General features: G+C 43.7%; 1 protein-coding gene across 1 annotated transcript; it reads right to left on the bottom strand.

Moving 5' to 3' along the window:
• Positions 1-416: 416 nt before the first annotated feature.
• Positions 417-22,790, bottom strand: syt13 (synaptotagmin XIII). Its single transcript, XM_029638864.2, is given in 7 exon segments — positions 417-2,716; positions 2,899-3,019; positions 11,752-12,053; positions 18,061-18,180; positions 18,183-18,197; positions 19,434-19,656; positions 21,945-22,790. Coding segments are annotated over 7 exon segments (1,260 nt in total). The 5' UTR covers positions 22,119-22,790; the 3' UTR covers positions 417-2,411.
• Between the last annotated feature and the right edge of the window lie 1,602 nt (positions 22,791-24,392).

Here is a 24,392-nt window from a genome sequence, read left to right on the forward strand (position 1 = left end):
ATGTCACAACTGTTAAGCCTCATCACATTGTCCTACATCAGATTTGACTCTGACTAAGACAATGGGCGCTTTTTTTCCATTTTAAACTGAAAAGAGACGTATCAGACCCATGGGACAGGCTGATCTAGTCAGTACGTTTCACTTATTAATGAATCAGTGGGTTTATTTCTTGGTTCTCATTATTGCAATTATTCTTCCAGGTTCATGTTGTCCTTGCCAGGCAATGGATTTAAAAAATGTCCCATCGTTTTTCTCTCTTTTCGTTTAGGGGCCATGATGGATATTGAGGTTGATGAACTGTGAACTGTAATATTTGGTTATGTTATATAACCAGCACATTGGAAACAAGGATTCATTATTCATTCTGGCCATGTCTGCAGCTGCAGGGAGATTGTAATGTATAGTTCACAGAAGACAACTGCCTGGAAATGCTGGATGATTTATTGTAGCTTTATATCCAACCACTGCATCTGCACCAGTTATTTTACATAACAATGTAGCTACATCATTAGTTGGAAGTGCTGTTGTTTAGGGCTATAAAGTGTATGCGCTTTGCACACCATCGCATGCATAATGGTTGCACTACTTACACAGTAGATTGATCATATCTTAACAAATAGGCAGGAATTTAATGGCCATGGCATCCTAAAGCAATCTGGCAAATGATCAATCAGTCTCATGAAGATGTCTTTAAAAAATGACTAATATCTATAAATGATGACCTAAGTACAATAAGCACACACAATAAGACATTTGTTGAAATAATTTCATCCCCAAAAAATATACATTTGTTTTAAAATGGAAACTGCAATACGTTTTTTTTTTCCAGCAGAAAATACAAGCCTGTGATTGTGAGTCAAGGAGTAGGCTACGTACTGTGAATAGGATTTACGTAGGTGTATTGAGAGAGATGAATCCCTTGTTGCACTTGAAGAGTGACATGATTTAACAACAACAAACAACTCAGCATACAGTATTACCAGTGTTCTTGTAAATACAACACGTGCATGTGAACTAGCCATAGTTATCATTATAATAGGTTGATTATATTCTGGTCTGTTACAGTAAATCTGAGTTTTTTTGTGAAATGGCTTGGATGGGTGATATTAATGTGTAACTTCATCTCAGCGTGATAAGGGTAGTGCTCATTCAGCTATGAAATGCTAGCTACTGTATAGCAGGTCAGGTCCAAAGTTATATCAGTTATGCATAATGAGCTCTGAGTATAGGAAGTATCAATATATATTACATCAATGTCTGGTGTTATGGGCTGATACTGTACATAGTGCTCTCTGGATGCCTGGGTATTTGCACATCCTCAGTTTAATTAGACTCGAAACAGATATTTCGAAGATCGTGCAGGTAGCTTTTTTTATTTTCACACACGTTGTGTGTCCGTATGTAAAGTTTCAAATGACACAGTATGTTTCTCACTGGCTCAGTCTATAGCACTTCACTTGACAAAAGCTACGTACAAGCAAAACTACACTGGAGAAAAATACCTTTTGTACATAATAACTGAAGCAAAGTGGGTTGAATGGAAACAGGTGTGAAATGGGATAAGTTGATAGTTGTATTGACCTACTTTGAATATAACACGTGTAACAACTCTCGTATTCTCCAAAGATAAAATACAGCTGCGCATATTCATAAAAATGACAAATACCGTATATTACCTGATTAAACCGATTTTTTTTTTATACATCATTTGTATAACTTTAGCTGCCGTTTTGAGGCCCTGTGTAATGAGATCAACTTTAAAACGTATAGTCGCCTGTAAGTCCATCACAGGGCTTTTGAATCTCCGATCCATTCAATATTGGCAGGCTTTTTTACTTTCTGCTCGGCGCATTTTCTCCATTGCTTTCCAAGTGTGTGAATACATCACTTTACAAATACAATGACAGCTCTACTGTAGAATAATTCACTTGTGTTTATCATATCATTACATACCATACACATAATCCCCTATACCACAGAAACACAGACATTACTTATCATGTTTATTCTGTTCAGCTATAAAAACAGATCATAGAGGTGGTTAAGTATAGGTACTACAAGTATTACATTGCATTGATGAGTTTCGTTGAATATATCAAATGTGTTCATAGTTGGAAATCTTGGGAAATTCTGTGATATCCAGTGATATGTCAGTTCGGTGTATGCTATTGTTGACATGTTATAGGATGCTGTGGGATAAATAATGGCAGGCAATGGGATAATTTCCATATAATTTCCATATATATATATATTTCCATTTCCATATAAGTGGATACATAGATTTAGGCTCTTAAACCCTGATCCAGGAAGGCAGGATCCGGAATTACTCAGTCCAGCCTTGTATGGTTACATTTTTATGTGTGGTAATACTATTTGGGTATTTGGAATGGCAAAGCGGACAGGTGGTTATCTTACTCATACAGTGGGTGCCACATGGCGATCTGCTTACGGGGGTTGTCTAGCATCTGCTGCCAGTGTTGGAGGCCAGTGTTAGAGGCCTGTAAACCCAGCTGACAGCGGCCCAGGGACTCCTGCTCACCAGGACCTGCCTGATTCAACACCTCCAAGTCCAGACTGGATTTAGACAGCAGCTCGCGGGGAACCTCCAGCATCATCATCTCATTCCACACTGGGTTCATCTTGTGCTTGACCCGTCGCGTCTGCTTCTTCTTCAGCTTGGTAGTCTGGTGCTTCAGGGCCAGTTTCACAGACAGGTCTAGCAACAAGGAACAAATCCGTCACTGCAGTGAAATCCACCAACAACAATAGTTTTCAATTTTAGTATACTCTGTCATCAACCTGTGGTTGAATGGTTGTTCATGGTTGTATGATTTGAAGAGCAGTTGTAGGCATCTTACAATATGAGCTGCAATGGGTCATATTAATAAACAGGTGTACCTATGGAGTCCTTCAGCTTGTCCGACTGTAGTCCTCTAGCCTTCATCACCACTACTCCCAGCCGGTTGGCCGCAGGCAGGTAACTTATGGACAGCAGGAGCTCTCCAGCTGACTGGACATCCTGCTGATTATAATCAATCACACCAGTTCACTGTGATTAGAACAAGTCACACGAAAACCTTTACTCTGCAAATAATGTCAAAAACAGCGCAGAAAACTTCAACAGACTTTGGTACACATAGGTTAGAACAAATATCACAATAAGCAATTGTCCATTTATGAATGACAATAAGGTGTGTACACGTGCCTGTTACCTTGACACCATCATTAATGGACACAAAGGTCTGATTCACTAGTAAATGGACTGGATGAATGGCTGTGTGAGTCACCTCTGTGCCTCAGGAAGATTCATTAGGCACAAATCATTATAATCACTGCTATTACACTTCTGATGCTACCGGTGAATCTCACATTGATCTGAAATCGTGCCACTTTCGTAAATGGTCTTCGTGCGTGGGTTAGCGGCATACTGCAATATGCACCAATATGTCACTTTACTAAGTGCAATATCAGAGACTCTTATAACCAGGAAAGAGTCTAGGAGAGGCTTTACAGTCAACACTCCACCTTTTGTCAAACTGTTCTCATGCATAGCCAACTATGTGGAGGGTTGATTAGTGAAAGTGATTGATATCTAGGATCTTTGGTCTTCCAGTAGTGCACATAAGAGGAAGTGGTTTGTATTATGTCCAAACAGGCCACACAAAAAATAGGGAGTCAAGGGTTATGCATTAGTGAATATGCAGTGTAGACGAGGCATAATTGGCTTTTTTAGGGGGTGCTTGAAAATGACATGTTAACTACATAATTTTAACAGCACCAAAGAGCACAGTACAGTTTTACAGCTTGAGCGTCCCTTTATAATCTGCGATCGATGGCAAGTAAACACTTTAAAGTAGCAGCCTGACTTACTCTTGGATTCGCTGTGAGCAATATATCAAAGGAGTGGTAAGTAATCGATGCAAAGGGAATGGGGTAGTCTTGTTCTTTGAATAGTGTTCTTCTCTGAGTCAATAACTCCATACAACTAAACTCAAAACAAACAAAAAAATGTCGCTTTTTCAGGACCCTGTCTTTCAAAGACAATTAGTGAAAATCCAAACAACTTCACAGATCTTCCTTGATAAAGGTTTTAAACACTGTTTCCCATGCTTGTTCAATGAGCCATAAACAATTCATGAACATGCACCTGTCGTTAAGACACTAACAGTTTACAGACGGTAGGCAATTAAGGTCACAGTTATGAAAACTTAGGACACAAAAGAGGCATTTCTACTGGCTCTGAAAAACACCAAAAGAAAGATGCCCAGGGATCCTTCTCATCTGTGTGAATGTGCCTTAGGCATGCTGCAATGCTCCTCACCAAACATCACTGACAACAACGTCGCCTATGGGCACAAACCCACTGTCGCTGGACCAGACAGGACTGGCAAAAAGTGCTCTTCACTGATGAGTTGCGGTTTTGTCTCACCAGGGGTGATGGTCGGATTCGTGTTTATCGTCGAAGGAATGAGCGTTACACCGAGGCCTGTACTCTGGAGTGGGATCAATTTGGAGGTGGAGGGTCTGTCATGGTCTGGGGCGGTGTGTCACTGCATCATCGGACTGAGCTTGTTGTCATTGCAGGCAATCTCAACGCTGTGCGTTACAGGGAAGACATCCTCCTTCCTTATGTGGTACCCTTCCTGTAGACTCATCCTGACATGACACTCCAGCATGACAATACCACCAGCCATACTGCTCATTCTGTGCGTGATTTCCTGCAAGACAGGAATGTCAGTGTTCTGCCATGGCCAGTGAAGAGCCCGGATCTCAATCCCATTGAGCACGTCTGGGTCCTGTTTTGTCGGAGTGTGAGGTCTAGGGCCATTCCCCACAGAAATGTCTGGGAACTTGCGGGTGCCTTGGTGAAAGAGTGGGGTAACATCTCACAGCAAGAACTAGCAAATCTGGTGCAGTCCATGAGGAGGAGATGCACTGCAGTACTTAATGCAGCTGATGGCCACACCAGATACTGACTGTTACTTTTGACCCCCCCCCCTTTGTTCAGGGACACATTATTACATTTATGTGAGTCACATGTCTGTGGAACTTGTTCAGTTTATGCCTCAGTGGTTGAATCTCGTTATGTTCATACAAATATTGACACGTGCATTTTGCAGAAAATGAACGCCGTTGACAGTGAGAGGACGTTTCTTTTTTGTTTGTTGCTGAGTTCACAACCAAATCAAATGTTTAATGAAAATGTTTGTCTCTCTTTCAGTGGACATCTAATAAATTAAATATCTCCCATCTTTCTTCAGTGGAGTATCATAGTGTGTGATTTCCTGAGGAGATATAGCGCAGTCTACTGCTGCGTGTGTCATCCTTGGCTTCTGTCAGCCCCATCTGCTCCTGCGCTCTCTCTATGCAGCTAGGACCATTAAATAAAGAGCTGAGAAACTTCTCACTGTGCTCAATTAGAAAATAATTTATAGCTATTTTTCCGCAGCGGCGTGTATCACTTGCGTCACAACCCACATCATACAAACTCTCGCCTACATCCCTCAGCCTCCTCCTGTCCTCTGTCTCTATCTGCTCGTCCTTTTCATCTTTGGCATGACTTATTTATCTCATGTCATCCTCGTATCTCTCTCCGTCATCTCCCACTCCCTCTCCAGCTCTCCATCATCCCTATTTGTGATTCCTGGCAGGACTTCAGGCTCTCTTGCGCATCCCTGAAGAAGAAAAAAAATCCCCAGGGTTTGTGATGACGTAGATTCTGATCTGCTGCCTAGCTCGGAGGCTCACGATGCAGCAGCCAGGAAAGACTGGAGAGTTGGCTGTTTTTTTAATTAAATCCTTATTTTCACACAGGTGTCCCTGTAGCTGATGTTTTAATTGAATAACAGCTTGTGGGTGGACAGAATGAGCTGTTTTGACAGAAAAGAGAAACCAGATGAAATTGGGTTTCTTTACAAAACCTTTTTTTAAGGCTTCCCAGCCTTTCAAATGGATCAGAAGCTAATAAACTGAAAAGGACTTGCAGTATACATTTTCTCTCTGTATGTACTCAATCCTTTCAGAGATTTCAAACAAAACGACCAACAACGATCTCTCTTTCAACTCTATATACAAATCCTCCCTGTGTCACTGAGACTGAGGCGTGAAATGGATTGCATTTTTCTATAGCAGCTTGAGTACCTGTCCTTTTTACTAAATCATCTTTAGGTTACCATAAAGGCGGATGGTTACAACTGTATCTTGAGGAGGCTTAAAAGTGCTTGTTACAGGGTAGCCATACAGACAGGCAGATCAAACCTAGCCATTGAGCTAAATTAGTTTGGCCTTGAATAAAAAAATATATTTTGATCACAGTGCCTTGTATTCAGTTTCACCAGATCTACAGAACAGTTGTCTTGTTTGCGAGCTGGGATGGCTCAAGTCACTATCAGATCACAGAGGGGTAGGGTCTCTCGAAGGATGCCATGGCAACGCCTACTTTTTATAATGGAACACCTTCTGACAGCTCAGAGAAGCAGAGGAGAGACAATTAGCACAGGTTCGAGATAGTTAGTGGAAACACACTAAACACACAGTGACGCATCTCACCCCAATTCAGAATCACTCATGATTCCACCCAGTCTTCAAAAGAAAATAAACAGTTATAGTACTCCTCATGACTAAAAATTATATAAGTGATGGTCTTGAAGAGGAACACAGTCCAACACAATTCAATTGACAAAAACTAAAAAAATCACCCGTGATTTCGCCTCGTTTTTTGGCTTGCTTACGGCCATCTAGGAGAGAGGAGAGGTTCATGGGTCTGTTCAAGATGGTCTTTGACCATCCTCCAGAGGGCAGAGAAGGAGGGGAGTGACTTCTCCAGCTCCAATAGGGTGCCCAGACCGCTGCGAGGTACGCCCTCAGATTTCAGATTGTGGCAGCCTCCAGCAGATGGAATGAGCCGGTGAGGACTGCGCGAAAAGAGGTCCAAACGGAGTTGGCGTGTCGGGATGACAACCTATCCTTGGACGCACTAATCGCGATGGCCATCCGTCTGGATAACCTTGTTTGGGAGCGCCGGCACCTACCCCTCTCCTCGCCCTCCTCCTTTGGCTGTTGTGAGACAGAGCCTGAACCCATGGAGGTAGGGGCCACACACTTCTCCACGGCAGAGCGGTGTCGCCGGAGACAGCTGGGGCTCTGTCCCTATTGTGGCCAGGAGGGGAACCAGCTTCAGTGGTGTCCGGTGCGTCCTAACCCGGGGTCCACTATGGCAGAGGGACAGCCCTGTGATCTTCCATCTCCCAGGGTAGGCTTTGAGTATCCAATCATCACTGTTTCCTGCCAAACCCTTTCTGGTTTCCATTTCACTGGCTGGCTGTCCCTCATGTGTTGTCTCTACAGCACTAGTGGACTCCGGTGCCGCGGGGAATTTAATCAACCAGGCCCTCGCCTTGTACCCGCTCTCCTCTCCTTTTCCAGTCCAAGCCCTGGATTATCGACCATTGGGATCTGGCACTATCACGCACATCACAGCACCACTCACCCTCACGGTGGGACCATGCACCAGGAAAGCCAAAGTACACAAAGTCATCCTCGGCCTCCCGTGGCTCCAACGACATAACCCCACCATCTCCTGGTTGAAGATGAATATCACCGCCTGGGGAACAGGATGCAGGAGGACCTGCTTTCCCGTACCCTGTGGTTCCACGTTGGTTGAGAGTTCTGTGAGTGCCCTTAAGCCCATCAATCTGTCCTCCTGTATTGTTGGCCCCTTGTTTTGGGATGTAGACGTGGACATCCACCAGGCTCTGTAAAGGGAATCCGCTCCGGATACCTGTCCTCCAGAGCACATATACGTCCCCACGGGGGTAAGAGATCGGCTGTTGACCTGGGCACACACATCCCTCGCCGCTGGGCACCCAGGTATCACCTGCACCATCCAATCCCTCTCCGATAAGTACTGGTGGCCCACCTTGGCGCAGGACGTTGCCCCCTATGTCAACTCCTGCTCTGTATGTGCACAAACCAAATCTCGCCGGCACGCTCCAGCAGGGCAACTACTTCCCCTTCCCGTGCCTCAGCGGCCTTGGTCCCATCTGTCCATAGACTTTGTTAATGATCTCCCCCCTTTCTGATGGTTTCACCACTGTTATGGTTGTTGCTCCCCCTCTCTAGCGCTCGACGTCGCCAGTCTACTAACCACCGGCCCTACAACCATCATTAAGTACACCTGCTCCCCATCATTACGCACACTTGCTTTCCATCATTACGTACACCTGGACTTCATCATTACCTTGATTACCTTCGCTTTATTTAGCCCTCAGTAGCCTCAGTCATCGGGCAGTATTGGTTTGTTTTGATTCATGTTCTGTACGCTTCTCGTATTTTACTTATCTTCATCATTATTAAACTCACCTTCTGCACCTGCTTCCTGACTCCCGGCGTATACGTGACAATCCTTAAGAAATGCCGGTGGCTATGACAGAAAACAAATTCGAGGTGGCTTGGGGGTGTGGGTGTGGTTTGACGTGGGTGTATCTTAGGTGTGTCCTTGCCACCACCAAGACACCCATCTGTCAGAAGCTTGCCCGCAGCTGTGCTCCCCACCCCCCACCCCCACCCCACCCACTCAATCGCAACAAACCTCCTAGAGGGTGAGTTCAACAACTACATATGTATGATGAGATGCCGGAGGAAACTTTGAATAGGTCAGTAGCCTACAGAGTAATACGAGAAGAATGCAATTGCTATTGCATTCTTGTAGACATTTTTAGGTTTTTGATAACTTTTAAATGTAGTAGCAGAAAGATGTAGAATAAAAAAAACTTTACATAATACCATAGAAGCAGTGTTCTGCTAACATAACAATGAACACCTTTCATTGTCATTCCCAGCCGATACAGACACTGTGCCTATCAGCATGCTTGTCTGGTGGTAAAGGGGATACCTTGGCAAACATGTCAGAGTGGTCATACAGTACCTTCCTGTGTGGTATCCCATATACAAAAGGAGTTCCCTGATCAGATGCAGAATACACATGGTTTCTCCCTCCCCATGTTCACTGATACCATTCAATTCAATAATTAAAAAAGACAATACAAGTAAAAGTTGTTTCTAGTAAAAATGTTTATGCAGAGTGTAAGCTCTCTCTCCTTTCAGAGACATCAGTATCAAGCCCATCTGTCAGTCTGGACTTCATCACATCATCTTGCAAGTCTCCATGTACTGGCCCCATACATGTTTCTGTAAACACATATGCACATAGTCACTGTTCTATTACCAATGGCAGTTAGGATAGGTAATATCTGATGTACAAACAGGTACTATGTTGACGTTTTAACAGGTCAGACTAAACCTACCTAATGCTGTTCTCCCCATCAACGACAAGTGAGGTATTTGCCAGAGCCCCTTTGATGGGCATAGCAGCGTAGATCAGCTCCTGGCCCCTCATCAAAGATACTGGTCGGTCACACACACACGCACACGCACACATGCACACATGCACACACACACACACACACACACACACACACACACACACACACACACACACACACACATCACTGATTATGATTAGCCTGGTGAAACCAACCTGATCGCTGCGTTCATCTTTCTATTTCACTTCAGATCAATCTTGTTCTACCAAGCTAGGTAATGCTCCGGACATTATATGCATCTAAAAAGTAGAAAATAAGCAACAAGTAATGTCAGTTTACATCAATTATGTTTCACAATTGGGTTATCAAATGTATCAAATGTAATGAAGTGGGTTACCTTCTGTATAATTTTTTTTACAAATGATGAGCCTCTGAAGGCTGTTGCCGCAGACAGGTGAAGGTTGCTGGCCGGATACTTGCAATTGGAATGCTCACAGCGAGGGCCCCCTTGCTGGTCTCTATACTGCATGTTTGGTTGCAAAAAGGACATCTCTCGAATAACAATATGTGTATTGTGCCCTCGACACTAACTTAGAGTCTCATGGAAATATGATTACATCGCTAGCCAAATAATTAGTAGGAAACAACTTTGCCATAGTATGATGTCGTCAAATAACATCCGCTATGCTAGCGATGATCGTGATAATGATTATCAATATACATAACCAGATACATAACCAGCAGTCTATGGTCTAACTAGCAGTATACTCACCATCACTGGGGACCAACAAACTCCAACCACCTATTCCGCATGATAGGGTCCTTCGGCAGGACATGCAAACCATAGTTGTTGGCTGTGCATCTTGCTGGAAGCATGCGTTGCATGGTCAATCCGTTTAAGTCTTTTCAGTCTCAAACGGCCGTGATCCTTTGAACGTGTTGGTTGGGGAGCCCCATTCAATGAAGGTAGGCGAAGTGGGCGGAGTGGACATATGGCCTTATGTACACTTTGTAGTCAATTTTGATACTAAAATAAATGTTTCTGACTCATAGTCCTGAGGACCATGCCTCAGGACTACCTGGCCTGATGACTCTTTGCTGTCCCCAGTCCATCTGGCCGTGCTGCTACTCCAGTTTCAACTGTTGTGCCTGCGGCTATGGAACCCTGACCTGTTCACCGGACGTACTACCTGTCTCAGGCCTACTGTTTTCAACTGTCTAGAGACAGCAGGAGCGGTAGAGATACTCTGAATGATCGGCTATGAAAAGCCAACTGACATTTACTCGTGAGGTGCTGACCTGTTGCACCCTCGACAACCACTGTGATTATTATTATTTGACCCTGCTGGTCATCTATGTGTTACGTTCCCCAGTTTCTGTGTTGAAGTTTGTGTATTTGAGTGTGTGTTTCAGGAGATGGCTTCCTGAAATTCCCCAAGCAGCTGATTGGTCGACTCCACGGCTAATTGGAGCTGACCCCGCCCCCTCGTCAAGTTACAGCTGTATCCGATTAATCTCCTTCTGAAGCTACATAAAAGCCAGTGTTCTGTTCAGAAAAGAGATGATAGCTGGGAGGTGATTGCAGAAAGATTGATTGTGATATAGAGAGATGATTGCTGAGAGAGGAGGCTGATGGCTCAGGGTTATTTACTGTGTTGGTTGTAGCTGGGAGCAGTTGGTATGTACTGTGTTAATTTGTTGCTCAGTCAGATAGAGCATATTTTATGTCCTGTTTCTCAGTTTGTGAAATTGTTTAATATTCTGTTTCATTTGTTCCCAGGAGGGAAGGGGAAGGCACCTAGGAAGTGTTTAGGCAAGAGGCCCGCGGGCATACATATACCCGTAGTATATTCACCGTCTAGGCACACTACGTAAGACCTGGGCGGACCACACCCTGTATTTTGGATAGGGCACCAGGTGACGCTAAATTAGGTAAGTAGTGGTTAGGCAGGTAAGATAGGAGAGGGGGCTCTGATATTTAGTTTCTTTGCTTTGGTTCCGTCCAGCCCCTTTTCCCCATATTACCGTGTGAAGGAATAAATTCCTAGTAAGCGGTCAATTCTGCCTTTTTGTCATCCTTACTCGCACCTACAGTCCATACCTCTTTCACTTCACGGGGAGTTGAGTTGTAGCAGGGTGTTGCATTCCCTCTTCACAGAGGCATGTGTAACATATGAACATTTGAACATCTTGGCCATGTTCTTTTATAATCTCCGCCTGGCACAGCCAGAAAAGAGGACTGGCCACCCCTCATAGCCTGGTTCCTCTCTAGGTTTCTTAGGTTCTGGCCTTTTCTAGGGAGTTTTGTGATTTGATATCGATGCCACATAGGCCACAAGGATTTGATGTTTTTTTAGGGGCAGTCACTCTTTAACTTTGCAGCCAATGCCATATACTATGTATCAATGGTAGGAACAGGGTAGTCTACCTGTTTTGGTGGTTGAAGGTCGACCCAGCAGTCTGCATTGGACATCATGCCCACATCAACCAGCTTGAACCTCATAACGCCCAGGTTGGTGTTCTGGGAGAAGCGGTCACAACTGTGCAGGGAGAGAGCCACTTCGCCCTCCACCTCATACCCTCCTGGCAGGGAGAACACCAATCCTTCCTCCCAGCGGGTGTGGTTGGTCAGGCGTCGCGACGAGGTCTGGGCCTCCCTCGGTCCTGCTGCAAAGGTCAGGACTCCGGCCACATAGCCCTCACAGCCCGACCCCACACACAAATGCTCCGCTACAGAGAAAGACGGAGAGGGGAGGCAACAGAGAGAGGGGAGCAAACCCTGAGAATAGCAGTCTATTGATGTAGTTTTAATGACATTTTACATTTTAGTAATTTAGCAGATGATCTTATCCAGAGAGACTTACAGTTAGTGCATTCATCCTAAGATACAGTAGCTAGGTGGGACAACCACATGTCATAGTAAGTACATTTTTCCTCAGTGAAGTAGCTATTAGCAAAGTCAGTGCTAGTAAGGGGAGGAGTAAAGTGTGTGTTTTGTCATAAAAGGCATTCTTGAAAGGGGGGATTATTTAAGATACTCTTTGAAGAGGTAGGGTTTCAAATGTTTTCGGAAGATGGGCAGGGTCCAGGGTCCTAGCTTCTTCCACCATTGGGGTGCCAGGACAGAGAAGCGCTTTAGGGGTGGGAGGGCTAAGAGACCAGACGTGGCACAACAAAGTATTCGGGTTGGGGTGTAGGGTTTGAGCATAGCTTGAAGGTAGAGAGGGGCAGTTCCTCTTACTGCTCTGTAGGCAAATACCATGGTCTTGTAGTGGATGCAGGCTTCAACTCGAAGCTAGTGGAAGAGAGATTCTCATTAGCTGTTCCCAATTCCCTATTTCTGAAATAAGCATATATGACAAAGTCTGCCAAATCTTATGTAGAATACACTGATGCTAGAACTGTATAGGATATGTATTAATAAGGAGAGGATGTGTATGCCAGGCAGGACTCACAGACAGCTGGCCTGCAAAGAAGAGGGCACAAAACCTATTCCCCCCTCAGGAGACTGAAAAGATTTGGCATGGGTCCTCAGATCCTCAAAAGGTTCTACAGCTGCACCATCGAGAGCATCCTGACTGTTTGCATCCCTGCCTCGTATGGCAACTGCTCGGCGTCCGACCTCCAGTCATTACAGAGGGTAGCGTGAACGGCTCAGTACATCACTGGGGCCAAGCTTCCTGCCACCCAGGACCTCTATACCAGGCGTTGTCAGAGGAAGGCCCTAAAAATTGTCAAAGACTCCTGCCACTCTAGTCAGACACTGTTCTCTCTGCTACCACACGGTACAGGAGTGCCAAGTCTAGGTCCCAGAAGCTTCTAAACGGCTTCTACCCCCAAGTCATAAGACTCCTGAACTTCTAATCAAATGGATACCCAGACTATTTGCATTGCTCCCCCCCCTCTTTTACACTGCTGCTACTCTCTGTTGTTATCATCTAGGCATAGTCACTTTAATAACTCTACCTACATGTACATATTACCTCAACTAACCAGTGCCCCCACACATTGACTGTACCGTTACCCCCCTGTATATAGTCTTGCTATTGTTATTTTACTGCTGCTCTTTAATTACTTGTTACTTTTATTTCTAATTCTTATCTGTATTTTTTAAAACTGCATTGTTGGTTAGGGGCTCATAAGTAAGCATTTCACTGTAAGGTATACAGCCGTGGCCAAAAGTTTTGAGAATGACACAAATATATTTTTTTATAAAGTCTGCTGCCTCAGTTTGTATGATGGCAATTTGCATATACTCCAGAATGTTATGAAGAATGATCAGATTAATTACAATTAATTGCAAAGTCCCCCTTTGCCATGCAAATTAAATGAATCCCCCAAAAACATTTCCACTGCATTTCAGCCCTGCCACAAAAGGACCAGTTGACATCATGTCAGTGATTCTCTCGTTAACACAGGTGTGAGTGTTGACGAGGACAAGGCTGGAGATCACTCTGTCATGCTGATTGAGTTTGAATAACAGACTGGAATCTTCAAAAGGAGGGTGGTGCTTGGAATCATTGTTCTTCCTCTGTCATCCATAGTTACCTGCAAGGAAACACGTGCCGTCATCATTGCTTTGCACAAAAAGGGCTTCACAGGCAAGGATATTGCTCCCAGTATGATTGCACCTAAATCAACCATTTATCGGATCATCAAGAACTTCAAGGAGAACGGTTCAATTGTTGTGAAGAAGGCTTTAGGGTGCACAAGAATGTCCAGCAAGCGCCAGGACCATCTCCTAAAGTTGATTCAGCTGTGGGATCGGGGCACCACCAGTATAGAGCTTGCTCAGGAATGGCAGCAGGCAGGTGTGAGTGCATCTGCATGCACAGTGAGGCGAAGACGTTTGGAGGATGGCCTGGTGTCAAGAAGGGCAGCAAAGAAGCCACTTCTTTCCAGGAAAAACATCAGGGACAGACTGATATTCTGCAAAAGGTACAGGGGTTGGACTGCTGAGGACTGGGGTAACGTCAATTTCTCTGATGAATCCCCTTTCCGATTGTTTGAGGCATCCGTAAAAAATCTTGTCCGGAGAAGACAAGGTGAGCGCTACCATCAGTCCTGTGTCATGCCAACAGTAAAGCATCCTGAGACCATTCATGTGTGGGGTTGCTTCTCAGCCAAGGGAGTGGGCTCACTCACAATATTGCCTAAGAACACAGACATGAATAAAGAATGGTACCAACACATCCTCCGTTGAGCAACTTCTCCCAACCATCCAGGAACAGTTTGGTGACGACCAATGCCTTTTCCAGCATGATGGAGCACCTTGCTATAAGGCAAAAGTGATAACTAACTAAGTGGTTCGGGGAACAAAACATTGATATTTTGGGTCCATGGACAGGAAACTCCCCAGACCTTAATCTCATTGAGAATGTATGGTCAATCCTCAAGAGGCGGGTGGACAAACAAAAATATCTAAAGACACTGAGGCAGCAGACTTAGTGAAAATTAATATTTGTGTCATTCTCAACTTTTGGCCATGACTGTACACCTGTTGTATTCGGCGCATATGACTTATAAAATGTGATTTGATTTGAACCTGTGCCCTTCGTTAGCATATCTCAACAAGCGTATGATGCTGGTGTGAACAGAGTGACATCTTGCAACCCTACCCCCACCACCAACTATCACCCACCCACCCGCAAGGCAAAGTAGATGCATTGCTGACCTTTTCATTGGGCGACGCATCAGCATCTACAGTCGATAAGCGTCCACATACGGGGACCAGCCAACAGAGTGCCAACGCAAAGGCGTCCGAGCTACTCAACCCCTTATCAAATTACCCACAGTCTTATGAAGAGGGGAGACCGGAGGATTGCTTTGTCTCACCACAAATTAAATACATTATTTTGTAGATGGAGGACATAAAAGAAGTAAGGCAGAATATTGAAATAGATGAAGCTACTGTGGTAGTGTTTGTGCGTCATCACTTTGCCACTTTATTTGCTTCGGGAATATTGCTCCACAAGACACGATGCACTGAGGGGATTGGGTTGTGAGGTCTCCATTTACAATTTCCTGTCACACCCTGATCTGTTTCACCTGTCTTTGTGCTTGTCTTCACCTCCCTCCAGGTGTTCGCCGATCTTCCCCATTATCCCCAGTGTATTTATACCGGTGTACTCTGTTTGTCTGTTGCCAGTTAGTTTTGTTTCGTCAAGCCTACCAGCGGTTTTCCCGTGCTCCTAGCTTGCTCTAGTTCCCGTTTCCGACCATTCTGCCTGCCCTGACCCTGCCTGCCGTTCTCTACCTTGTCACACCACCCTGGACTACTGACCCCTGCCTGCCCTGACCCTGAGCCTGCCTGCCCTCCTCTACCTTTTGGACTCTGCTCTGGATTACTGACCTCTGCCTGCCCTTGACCTGGTGTTTGACTGCCCCCGTTTCTGTTATAAACTTTTGTTACTCCGAAACTGTCTGCATCTGGGTCTTCTCCTGAGCCTTGAGAATTTCCATCTATTTGTTACTCTTGATTGACTGTTGCCTCACATTGATTTATTATATTCGTTTTTCCCCTAACTTTGTTTTCATTTGCAGAAGACTTCTGCTTGTTTACCTCTTTCGATAATGTTAATAAATTAGGTTTGACAAAGAAATGCACTGTCATGTAAGTACTTAAATAAACTTAGCAAAAAAATAAATGTCCCTTTTTCAGGACCCTGTCTTTCAAAGATAATTAGTAAATATCCAAATGACTTCACAGATCTTCATTGTGAAGGGTTTAAACCCTGTTTCCCATGCTTGTTCAATGAACCATAAACAATTAATGAACATGCACCTGTGGAACGGTCGCTAAGACACTAACAGCTTACAGACGGTAGGAAATTAAGGTCACGATTATGAAAACTTAGGACACTAAAGAGGTATTTCTACTGACTGAAAAACACCAAAAGAAAGATGCCCAGGGTCCCTGCTCATCTGTGTGAATGTGCCTTAGGCATGCTGCAAGGAGGCATGAGGACTGCAGATGTGGCCAGGGCAATAAATTGCAATGTCCGTACTGTGAGACGCCTAAGACAGTGCTACAGGACGGACAACTGATTGTCCTCGCAGTGGCAGACCACGTGTAACAACACCTGCACAGAATCGGTACATCCGAACATCACACCTGCGGGTCAGGTACAGGATGGCAACAACAACTGCCCGAGTTACACCAGGAACGCACAATCCCTCCATCAGTGCTCAGACTGTCCACAATAGGCTGAGAGAGGCTGGACTGAGGGCTTGTAAACTTGTTGTAAGGCAGGTCCTCACCAAACATCACTGACAACAACGTCGCCTATGGGCACAAACCCACCATCGCTGGACCAGACAGGACTGGTAAAAGGTGCTTTTCACTGATGAGTCGCGGTTTTGTCTCACCATGGGTGATGGTCGGATTTGTGTTTATCGTTGAAGGAATGAGTGTTACACTGAGGCCTGTACTCTGGAGCGGGATCTATTTGGAGGTGGAGGGTCTGTCATGGTCTGGGGCGCTGTGTCACAGCATAATTGGACTGAGCTTGTTGTCATTGCAGGCAATCTCAACGCTGTGCGTTACAGGGAAGACATCCTCCTCCCTCATGTGGTGCCCCCTTCCTGCAGGCTCATCCTGACATTCTCCTCCAGCATGACAATGCCACCAGCCATACTGCTCATTCTGTGCGTGATTTCCTGCAAGACAGGAATGTCAGTGTTCAGCGAAGAGCCCGGATCTCAATCCCATTGAGCACGTCTGCGACCTGTTGGATCGGAGGGTGAGGGCTAGGCCATTCTCCACAGAAATATCTGGGAACTTGCAGGTGCCTTGGTGGAAGTGTGGGGTAACATCTCACAGCAAGAACTGACCAATCTGGAGCAGTCCACGAGGAGGAGATGCACTGCAGTACTTAATGCAGCTGGTTTTCACTTGTTCAGTTGTTTCAGTTGTTGAATCTTGTTGTGTAAATATTTGTATGAACATATGTCAAGTTTGATGAAAATAAATGCAGTTGACAGTGAGAGGAAGTTTCTTTTTTTGCTGAGTTTATGTTTAATAGGTGAACTAGGGTCAACATCATGTTTAGTGATACCTCACCCTTCATAGTTTGGCCCTGTCCGGGGGTGTCCTCGGATGGGGCCACAGTGTCTCCTGACCCCTCCTGTCTCAGCCTCCAGTATTTATGCTGCAGTAGTTTATGTGTCAGAGGGCTAGGGTCAGTTTGTTATATCTGGAGTACTTCTCCTGTCCTATTCGGTGTCCTGTGTGAATTTAAGTGTGCTCTCTCTCATTCTCTTTCTCTCTTTCTTTCTCTCTCTCGGAGGACCTGAGCCCTAGGACCATGCCTCAGGACTACCTGACACGATGACTCCTTGCTGTCCCCAGTCCACCTGGCTGTGCTGCTGCTCCAGTTTCAACTGTTCTGCCTTATTATTATTTGACCATGCTGGTCATTTATGAACATTTGAACATCTTGGCCATGTTCTGTTATAATCTCCACCCGGCACAGCCAGAAGAGGACTGGCCACCCCACATAGCCTGGTTCCTCTCTAGGTTTCTTCCTAGGTTTTGGCCTTTCTAGGGAGTTTTTCCTAGCCACCGTGCTTCTACACCTGCATTGCTTGCTGTCTGGGGTTTTAGGCTGGGTTTCTGTACAGCACTTTGAGATATCAGCTGATGTACGAAGGGCTATATAAATACATTTGATTTGATTTGATAATTTACATGAAGTGGACATACTGGCAGATGATACTGTTGAGATCGTTGCCCTACCTTCTATCACGGTGATATGTAGCTCGTTCTGGTCAGTATAATAGGTGAGAGAGAAATGCAGCTTAGGGTGGAAGATGGAGCTGCTTGTTGTCATCCCATTGGTAAGATCCCTGGCACAGGGGTTTTGTCCTTTGAGTCTGGGAAAAGAGTCTGCGTTAGGGCTGGGAAATTCTACAGTTACAGGTTTTCATTGAGACTCCAAGCAAAAACCATTGATTTCAAAGTTTTACAAACCATACAACTCCCTCCACGAGGACTACTTTTAACAATTAACACTGAAGATTTTACAAAAAACACATTTACTGGAAGAAATATGCAGATGCAAAGTTTGGAAACAGAATTTCGGTAAAATATCCAGTTTTTTTATGTGTCCATGTTTTCCAAAAACTCTTAAATATGTGCTCTGAATTAAGATTTAACGGTGTCTGCAGAAATAATGAAAGCTATGACATGACACATTGACTTTGAAAAAATATATTTTGGTCATTGAACTACAGCAAGTGAAGTGGATTTACACCCGGTGACGGAATTTATTCATGGGTCGTGGATCTGTACTACACAGGAATGCATAATTATGGATATGAATGTCATTCTCTTCATGGTGACGTATCCTAAATAGGTATACAAAGGTAGAAATATGCAATATACTCCTTTGCATATTTGGGTATTATTCTATACACTGGCTATTATTTTAATGAGCTCTGCCCCCAAACAGGACAAATTTGGTTGGTCCATACTTTTTCATGTTGTTTGTCTGCCATTTTTGTAATGACTTGGTGCTGCCTATCTTGGCCAGGACGCTCTTGAAAAATGGATTTTAAATCTCAATGAGCCCTTCCTGGTTAAATAAAGGTTAAAGAAAAAAAAGGAAAAAAGGAAGCACCAAGAATAGCAGTATGAAGCTTTTAGCCCTGTGGGACCAGTCCTATCCATCATGCATTAGGTTCCATTGACTGGACACATCAATAACACTGAGTGGATGAGTGTAGGGACTAGGGAGGGAAGGAGGGAGAGCGGGGCAAAGCCTTTGATCACAATGCTCTGGCAGGAGGAGAGGTGCGTTAAGTAACACAAACAATTATCTAGACTGAGTGAGTGGTAACACTAATAGTAGGAAGTGATTAATTACAGTAATTACAAACAAAATGTGTTTCTGCCAATAATTGTTTTTCCGATTTACAGCGAAAAAGTGGATGCAATCCAAAAATCCATTTAAATGTACAATTTCACCTGAAAAATGTTGAATCTAAATAACTGAAGAGTATTATACATTGTATAACATGGTGAAGGCATATTAGCTATGAAAAGAACAGGAAATTATAAAGGTATTTCTTTTGTTCAATTCAGGGTGTTTGTTATTGGTTGGGGTTTACCTTGTCTGAGGATCGTGAACGTGTCAGAGCTGTCCGTTGCTTGGTTACCAGCATCAGGCTCAGTCGAGGGTCCCTCGGGAGAGGGTTCGCCCCCCTTCTCTGAAGCATGATCAGGGTAGCTGATGACCTCAGATGAGGTCACAGACGGTTTGGGCTTGTATATTTTGGGAAATTTCAACAATGTCCTTGGTTGGATGGGCTCTGTGGATTTTTCCACACTGAACTAGAGGAGGAGGAAGAGTTGGTTAAAGACAGGCTCATAAAACTGTACTATGATACAATGTGTGGTGAGAAATCACAAATAGTTTGTAGACTGCTTTCATGAAGATTTAGTATTGGTTGTGCAGTTCAAAGACAGCATGTCTGCTGTATGCAACCAATCCCAGAGGGGTTCAATACGGCCATAACAGTCCATTATCACTGCAGTCTGGCAATTCACAGGAAAACATGGAACACCAATTTACAGTGAATGCACCTCTCTGGCAGTCAGCTAAGTGTGGGCCATTCAGATGGGTGAGTTATGGTTATACTGATAAGAATTTCCATCCATTCTCCTGGGCTTGCACCATTACTCTCCCAAATCAAACTCTAAAACTGGTAACTGGTAGCCATTATATTAAAGTATAGAACTTGATTAATGCTTGTGGAATAAATTGCACATTGTTAAGTTACATTCCATAATGGGATATAAACATTTCAGAGGAGGACTAAAGAGTAAGGTTGTTATCTCTCCAACCAGCAAGTGTTCTTTCACCTCCTTAGCAACACATTTAAAGTACTACAAAAAGCAAGCTGACTGGAACATGGTGTACCCCTGGAGCATGCATCATGTGTGAGGGCCTGTGTAAGCTGAGGAAAGGAAGACTGTGTGCAGCCTGGTCTCATAGACTAGACTTAACATAGTAAATGTAAATCTGGTATGATATATTACATTTGGTATGGTTACATAAGACAGAAGGTTAGGAGTTAGGTTAAAGGGTTAACGCAAACGGCACGGACAACTTTAACATTTGAGCTAATTAGCAACTACTTAGCATGTTAGCTTAACCTTAACCCTTTAACCTAACTCCTAACCCTAATCTTAACTCTAACAATCCTTTAGCTTAACTCCTAACCCTAACCCCTAACCTAGCTATTGTTAGCCACCTAGCTAACATTAGCATTAGCCACCTTGCTAACGTTAACCACAACAAATTAGAATTCGCAACATATCATTACAAATTGGTAAAATATTGTACGAATTGCAAATCATAATATTTCATAAGAATTGTAATTCGTAACATATCATACAAAATGGATGATGGACATCCACAAATGAATAAATACCAAACAAAACTTAACATATCATACTAATTGGAGTGTCCCGGATTTACATTTACTATATAAGGTCTACCCCTGAGTCCAGATTGTAGCATGAGCTGCACGGGTACCCTGCTCCTCCCTCCTCCCCAAATTACACTGACACAGATGTGCAGGGAACCTATGCATTCATTATTAGGCTAGTTCTAGCAGTTTTTTCCCGCTCATCATCTCGTCACAAACTCATGGGATGGGTATCTGCTTCTAACACCATTATTTAGCCATCTTCAAATGAGACACATATGCCGGAACACTATACAGCCCATAAGGAAATAGGAATTTCAATTAAACACACTGTAGTTCTTCAAAGTGGTTGCTGAGGTGTTAAGTCTGCTTCAAAGCTGTGGAATCTCACTCCATGACTAATCAGTCAAGGTCAAATGTGGACATACGTGCGACACCTTTTCTTTGGCTCAGAGAGAGGATGTATGGGTTCACTCTAAAGGGGACTGCAACAGACAGTCAACCTTTCCCACAGAAAGGACACGGTTTGTGAGCAGAACTTTGACACAATGCCACAAGTCGAGTCACAGATTAAGACTCCTGCAGCCCATTGCAACATGAATACAGTGCTCTACTAACTGTACTCCAGTGCCCATAACAGTAAAAAGACTACAACAAATGATCATCAGAGGAGCCAAATGGAGGGCTCTATCTTACCGCAGTCCATTATTGTAATGTAACCCCTATCTGATGTTTTTTAACTGCTGCATTTCCTGTTTTACAATCTATATATCAGTTAAGGGTGATATCAAAGGTTGTCATAAGCAGATATGGCAAATCGTCTTCGCCCACTAACTTCCCTGTTCAAAACTCTAAAGATTAGTTGTTATATTAGTGTATTAACCAACTGTAATTAGCTATATTATTTACCAGGATGCCATGCCACTCAGAGTAACTGTACTTACTCAAATCAAACATACAGGACAAAGCTTTCTGCACTACAATTATAGATCACCTATGAGATAGCTCTACACGTGATATGACATTTAGTCAATGGTATCACTCAATAACCATGGCATTCACTCCAGTCACATAAACCTAGTCACACAGATTCACCAAGTCACCTGCGGTGTTGGTAATTACCCTCCCAGGAAAGTAAGTTCTCCAATATCTGAGTTCATGTGCAAGTACTGTAGTAGGGCAGCTCACCTGCTCTGAGGAGTGCAGAACACTGGGTTTAGCCTTCTCTGGGTCTGCATCTTCACCACTTTCCAGCTTGCCTTTCTTACAGGACCTGCAGATCAGTGAGAGCCCACAGAGAGTGAGGATGCCTGACGCAGTGCCCAGCGTGGCACCAAGGACAGCAGCTGTGGTGAAAATCATGCTGGTCAACAAGGGCAACACAGGAAAAAATAAAGAGGAAGAAGAAAGGAAGCTAAATATGTCCAAGTTACTCTTCAGGCAGCATTACAAATAAAGATGCGGAGATGCTGATTGGTTAGTCTGCAGCAAATGTCCCACAAAAATAGGACGATTTTTCAGGAGACAGGCTGCACTTCATTCGGGTCCCAGCAGTTGGTTGCAAGCACTTTCAGTATGCAGTTCCCTCATCCAGAGACAGAGGGATAATGTTCCTGTCTGCAGAAGAGAACAGCATGAGAGAGAGGAAGCCCGCCTTGTCTACTTGCATATATTCAGTGAGAGGAGGGATGAGAAAAGACAAAGGGAGAGAAAGGAGTGGGAGGGTAGAGGCTGGCTGGCTGCTAGCTGGTTAGGACAGAATATGTATGTTTCATTGATGCTTCCCTTCTCTGTCTCTTTGTGCTCTTTAGCTCTACGTTCCTTTCTCTTCCTTCCTTCTCTTCCTCACTACCACTTTCCTGTTGCCCTCAGACCCATCCATGTCTGGCATCTGAATGACGTCAGAGGTAAAAATCCTACTCCCCAGAATAACCTTTTTTTTTTTTACACACCAACAGAAAGTTTTAAAAAAATAGGCTGATCTCATTCCCCTTCTCTCAACGCACTATCCCCATTATGCTGTTCAGCCAGGAGAATGTGCACCACCACAATATTGCTGTTAATTCCTCATGGTTAAGCAAAGGATACCTCTCTGAATTAAACATCTCTCTGAATCTGAAATTGCTAGAGTAAAAAGACATTTCATTTAGCCACATGAACAGTCAAAAACAAATCTATTCTCGCTGAGGGGGAAAATCTCCCATCAAATTCTATATTTGGTCCCCCAACTTTTGCATTAATATGCAGTTTCCATGGAAACAACATAACCCACACTCCAAACAGACCCTCAAAATCTGTGAACATCTTGGGGCAAAGCACTGTTCTTAGCACTGCCGTAACCAAAAGCATAGTACTTGAACATGACAAATAAAAAGGCTCCATGGCTCATTACTAACAACAGTAGCTGACTGCAAGTAGTTTCGCTTTGCAAGCTCTTCTGGAAACATGCTGTATAATGAAAGCCATCATCATAGCTGTCTGGATAACTTAATAACACTTCAGTCTTCTTTTACATTCCATCCCCATGTCTAGATGAATCACATCCTGAAATGTCCCCCAGGGCACTGGCCATCTCTCCAAACTGTGTGATGATGTATGACGTATGATGCCTCAGTTTGGTTTTCCTGACCACTTTCATTCAGAAGGCAATACTGGTTCATAAATCTGTTTTTTTTAACACAGTTTATCTATACATTTTAAACAAAAAGATAGCATTCTATAGGTATACATGTATCCAGCAATCTACGTCCAATGTTACACCCGCAGGAGGCCTTTTGCCTTTTGGTAGGCCGTCATTGTATATAAGAATTAGTTCTTAACTGACCTAGTTAAATAAAGGTTAAATAAATAAATACAATATTATCATTTCAGACAGTGAGGGAAGTCCCTTTTAAGACAACACTCATTCATGGATTTGAATTGAACATGCAAGAGGACAATATGTGAATTGAAGGATTACCCAATGCAGAAAATAGGCCTAATCTTTGATGCCATCTTGAGGATGTAAGAGAAAGTAAAATCTGCAGTTGCTTCATTCATTTTTGAACGTATAACTTAATGATATGTAGCCACTGATTCGTGGAGAATGCAATTTATTAACGCCGCATGAGCATAGTTCAACTGTAGTACCCCATCAGAACCCCAAATATAAGATTGTTTTACTCCAATGTTCGTAAAGAAAGTAAATGTAAACATCGGAGGCTCCCGAGTGCCACAGCTGTCTAAGGCACTGCACTACCAGCTATAATAATCTTTGGTACTATACACAATGATATAATGTCCCGATAATTTTATGTGCCACACAGGCCTCTCAACCAAGCTTGGCCAGAAGACCGGTCTCAAATACAGGGAAACTACTACACAGTATGCTACACATTATAGTGCACACATGCCTATAATTGGAAATTCCCTGAATAGGGCATACAGTTGGTGAAAGTATTTTATGTCTATTCATATCAACCACCTACGTAAGCATCCTACTAGTTTGAAGTAATCCATTGCTAATATAATGTGTAAATGTTTACACAAGAAGTTGAGATAGATGAGAACAACCTGATCACATTTTTCATATCAACTTCTCTCAAGCCCCACTCCCCATGTGCGAACTATTTGATAACAAGAAAGCATGCGGAAACT

Source organism: Oncorhynchus nerka, linkage group LG27 (assembly GCF_034236695.1).
Source record: "Oncorhynchus nerka isolate Pitt River linkage group LG27, Oner_Uvic_2.0, whole genome shotgun sequence".
NCBI lineage: Eukaryota > Metazoa > Chordata > Actinopteri > Salmoniformes > Salmonidae > Oncorhynchus > Oncorhynchus nerka.